The 5221-nt window shown below is 42.6% G+C and overlaps 1 protein-coding gene across 1 annotated transcript in view; it reads left to right on the top strand.

Annotated features, from left to right (window-relative positions):
- The window catches only part of LOC109475126 (growth hormone secretagogue receptor type 1-like), a 22268-nt gene extending 20846 nt beyond the window's left edge, over nt 1-1422 (top strand). The window contains exons 8-9 of the mRNA XM_019775662.1: nt 64-207; nt 904-1422. Of these exons, the coding sequence (XP_019631221.1) occupies nt 64-207; nt 904-1167 (408 nt within the window). The 3' untranslated portion in view covers nt 1168-1422. The remainder of the gene's footprint in view (nt 1-63; nt 208-903) is intronic.
- The last annotated feature ends 3799 nt before the right edge of the window (nt 1423-5221 follow it).

Raw genomic sequence — 5221 nt, 5'->3', positions numbered from 1 at the left:
TCCTCCCCTCTCTCTCTCCTTCTCTCCCTCTCTCTCCGCCTCTCTCTCCCCTCCCTCTCATAGTTGACGATCTTCATGCGGATGATGGTGTACATCAACTGTTCCCTCAACCCCATCATCTACACGCTGTTCTCCACCCGGTTTCGCACAGCCTTCTTCAAGTGCTGTTCTTCCTCGGAAGGGTCCGACACCTTCACCTCAGGACAGGTAACGCTTGGATTAGCATTAGCCTCTACCGGTCTTCGGGAAGCGACTGGAAAGTGTGGAAGTCGGCCAGAAAGACAGAAAACATACCAGGGGAGTTGGTCGGCGCTGAGAGAACATTTTGCCGCTCCCGAATTATCACTCTCCTGTTGTGACATTTGTCTTTATGGCCTATTTCTACTCTTCCCAGCCGCTTCTCGAAGTCTGGTAGAGGCTACACTTGAATTAGATTAGCCTAGCCTGGTTATAGATCTAGTCCGCTCCTCGAGATCTGCTACCTAAATGTACCAAAAAGGCTGGTCTTCTCTACACCCGGTTCCACACAGCCTTCTTCAAGTGCTGTTCTTCCTCGGAAGGGTCCGACACCTTCACTTCTGGACAGGTACTGGCGCTTGCCAAATTCTACTGTCCAAACCCGCTTTAATAGGAACGCCTGATGGAGGCTAGTTTTACTCGGACGCTTCCCCAAGATCCACTACTTAGTTAAAAGCTTAAGAATGGGGTGGGTTGCATGCGTACCGAATTTTTTTTTTTACAAAGTTGCGATGTATTTGTAGCAACTGTTAAGTAAAGTAAATACTAATAACCGAACCCCAGGATTTTGGGCCCCTGTGCCGTCGTGTTTTTTTTTTTTGCAGGTAATCACGGCCTGAAAAGTGTTAATTGTCAATTGTCTTCACCTTGCGCAATTCCCTTCAGCAGGCACACAGAAACACTGCCAGGGACAGAAACAACGTCAACAGGAATACTCTACAGAACCATCTCCTGTTCGAACAAGTCGCTTCAAATACGTCACCACCCTGCCCAGACCGACGTCACTCCAACGTCACTTCCGCGACAGCCTTGACTCGCCTGACGGCATTTCCGGTGACCAGGAGCACTAGCAACGCAAGATACAACGAACCGAGTTTTAAACAGGAGTTTGGTGAGCTTTGTGTGTACGTGTGGGAATCACACGTCTAACATGTGTCTAACATGTCTGATTCACGTGTCTGGCACGTGGGAATCACATGTGTAACATTTGAGGACTAACATGTCTAACATGTATCTATCACGTTTCACAGGTAACAGGCATGTACCTAACATTTATGAATCACGTGTCTAACATGACGAAATCACTTCTCAAACACGCATCATCACATGTCTAACATGTGTTAACTCACGTGTCAACACGTGAGATACTCGCACCTAACATTTAAGAATGACATGTCTAACGTGTACATCACGTGTACATCTAACTGCCCCTACGGTATTTCATGCTGACGATTTCTAATCTGAAATTGCGTGATGACAGAAAAAGGTTCAAGATTTGGAACTGTGACGAAGCAATGCTTTGTAAATAGATTGTATATAGTTCATTTGTACCTAATAGACAGCGATATGGTTTTAACAGACATCTATTCGTTGATAGGCAGTTTTGTAATTAAAAATGTGTATATTCATGTCAAATTATGCAGAGAATATGGAGGAAATATAGATGTATAGTTTATTGACCTTGAGAAAAGTCAAGGTCAAAAAGAAAGCTGTTTTACAATATCTCCTGGCCAGAAAACTTGAAGCAATATCACGGAATACAGGAACACACACGCACGCACACACACACACACACACACGCACACACACACACACACACACACACACACACACACACACACACACACACACACACACACACACACACACACACACACACACACACACACACACACACACACACACACACACACACACACACACACAGACAGACGCACACACACAAACATACACACACACACTCGCACAGACACACACACACTCACACACACACACGCACACACACACACACACACACGCACGCACGCACGCACGCACACACACACACACACACACACACACACACTCACACATTGTGTAAATATATACTCGTACATGTGTATCAAAATGTATCAGTCAGTGAGAATAGTACATATTTTTCAGCGAATTATGATCATTGTAGCTTCTGTAAATCTTTGCACAGGTACTTTTATATCTTTGACAATCAGGCCAAGGATTTTAAGAGGACACGCTGTATTATGAAAAATGAATCATGGTAATTTGGCAATTCTTGTATCAAAAAGTGGATAAAGCTTAGTAACTTATTGTAACTTTTTACAGGGTTTAAAACTCTGACATGACGATGCCAGGAGCTAACTTAGCTGAATCTGTCTTAAAACTAACTACAAGAAGTTATATAAAACGCTTTTATGTAATGATAAGGAAATGCTAAAATATTGAAGGCAATACACAACAGTAATGCTACCAATCATAAGTAGTAAGGATAGTTATAAGTTGTGACTGTTAATTTCTTCACTCTTTCTGGACACTACTGAAAAATGCTCACTGTATAATGTTTAAGGCTAACATTTTACCTTTGTTTAAGGCTTTTGGTGTTCAAACTTCGTAATTAACACGTACAAGTGACGTTTTGTATGTTTGTTAAAAGCATTTATCCATTATCTTAGAATCAAGAGTCTCAACTGTTGAAAAAAGTTCACTGAACTCTTTCCTACGCACGCATTTCGTCAATACCTCCTTCACATGTGCACGCAGTGCGCACCACGGTTTCTAATAGCCCTTGAACTTATGTAGGTGCGGATCCCACCTTTAGTGTAGTAACCCTCGAACCACTTTAACACGAGTCAAGACCATCAGGAGCAGTGTGTTAAGTTACCGTACTCGATAAGTGCTGCGTTCTATTAAGAAAGCTGCAGGTTACATGCCTTGTATGTGGTTGATATTGGGCGGGGATTTGACCTACTCTAATGCAATGTAATGGGATGGGTGAGGTGAGATGAGGTAATGTAGCGCTAGCATTCTACCCACCTAGCTATTGCTCAAGTTATATACTCTCCAAGCAGAGGTTTGGGTTTTGGGGGTATTTTTAGCGTGTTTTTAGGCTTTTTTATCGGGGTTTCTCTTTTGCACTGAATTTTTGGGGTTTAGTGGGAAGAAAAATTCAGTGCAAAAGAGAAACCTCGATAAAAAAAGCCTAAAAACGCGCTAAAAATACCCCCAAAACCCAAACCTCTGCTTGGAGAGTACAAGTTATATCGCCCCTGTACATTGTACATTGTATTTTTTCTGATCCACCGGCAGAAGCATTTGATTTGTGACTATCTCTTTTGAAAAGCAGGACGACAGACGAAATCCACCAGACTCCACGATGGTTGATAATCATATCTCTCATTTGTTTTTCTAGTTGTTAGATTTTGTATCCGGCAAATGTTGTCCCTTTTCGGCGGTCTTTCATCTACCCCCGTTTTAAACGTTTTATCTCCACTCTCTGCTTCTTGTTATTAAGGTGCCAGAAAGCGTAGGTTTGTGATTGGCGTGTAGAAGCATTAAGACAGCAAACGACATTTACCGGACATCGAAGTGCTTTTAGCAGATATTGCTGCATAAACATCGGCAAAATAAGGCGTGAATTAACATGAAATCGCGAGTTCTTTTAATGGAAGTGTCACTCAGGACACGCGTGGTTCTGCATATGTTTAACTTCCCTTACTTTCCAGTCTGTCAGCTGTCAAATTAAAGCAGCATGGACGAAAGTGAAAGGAAATCTCGATCCAGTTTTTAGCTCATTGAAGAGCTACTCTTCCACTGGTCGTGACAGAGAATACAGACGCTATGTATTGTATTTACAGGTTCATTGTACCGATGAAATTCCCCACTAGCTCTTTTAGACAAGCGCAATGAACAGAGGACCACGGCTTAACGTCCCGTCCGAAGGACTGCGACCCTAAACAGTAGCGTGCATGTCGGGTGAGCAACAACAGCCGGGATTCGAACTCCCAACCTCTTAGTCCAGAGGCAGGATCGCTAACCACTGGGCTACAAACGCTACGTCGACAGGACCTGGATTATATGATATGAATCTTTATTGCATGTTCTTGCCCAGCTGGGCTGAATGCACAAGAGGGTATGCAGTATGCAAAAACATGAGCATTTCATACTGGTACGCTATATTCTAATGCAAAGTGCTAAGAATCTATACAATACAACAATACTATATACTACCTATCATCTACTGTTAGTTGCCCTTTCTTCTCTCTTTTTGAAACATCTGGAAACATAACTACATAGTTTGTCTACTGTACATTCGTTCTTGCATGACATCAAGTGTTTAAACATGTCCTGCTTTGACATTTTCTTACATATCTTGTCTAATTGTAAAGTATCGAATAGCTCTTGGCGTTCATCTTTATATAATGTACAGTCAAGTAGAAAGTGTATCTCGTTTTCAACATATAAATGATTACAGAATTCGCACGTTCTATCTTTCAGAGGGGTACGGCTATGCCTGCCGGATTCTATACGTAAGGGATGGTCACTAATGCGAAGTTTACACATGGCTCTGCGATGTTCGAAGTTTGCAATGTTTAAATATGTTTCTCTTTCCTAAATCTCTTTGAATATTTTGTATGTCCTTATAGTGCGTGGGTTTAATGGCCTCAAAGAGGCATGGAGAGCAGAAAATATGACATCGTGACCTTGCCGATAATGGAGACGATTATTTCAGCCTCACGACTTCGCTGCCGCGCTAGTAATTACCATTCGGGGCTTAAAATACTTGGTGCATATGCACCTTAGTACACGTCAGGTAAAATTGGAGCTGTGCAGGTATATCTGATGTCTTCCTGCACCTAACCTGCACCGGTAGGTAAAACTTATCTGGTGCAGGTAACTTTCAATGTTCCAGTGCAGGTATATGAAGAACAAATATATTTCGAGTCCTGCGATCCAAATCAAAAATCCTCCTGATGTAAACCTGAAGGACCCTCTATGTTGAAGACTGCGCCAGAATCGGGGACAATATTCACCAGCACGACACTAATGACTGTTATTACGTCCTGAAAGCATCACAGAACACGGTCTACCAGTGATGATGGTGATCCCTGCTTTCTGGATAGAAACCGCGCGCGTGCCTCGTCGTGCTGATGAATCTACTTTTCTAATCGCTGTAGTAGATTGTAGATTATAGCCAAGCCAAGAGATAAGT

This window comes from Branchiostoma belcheri, unplaced genomic scaffold (genome assembly GCF_001625305.1).
Source record: "Branchiostoma belcheri isolate BF01 breed outbred unplaced genomic scaffold, Haploidv18h27 scaffold33, whole genome shotgun sequence".
NCBI classification, from domain to species: domain Eukaryota; kingdom Metazoa; phylum Chordata; class Leptocardii; order Amphioxiformes; family Branchiostomatidae; genus Branchiostoma; species Branchiostoma belcheri.
The sequence above is the reverse complement of the archived record's forward strand: the minus strand, read 5'-3'. Positions and strand labels throughout refer to the sequence as shown.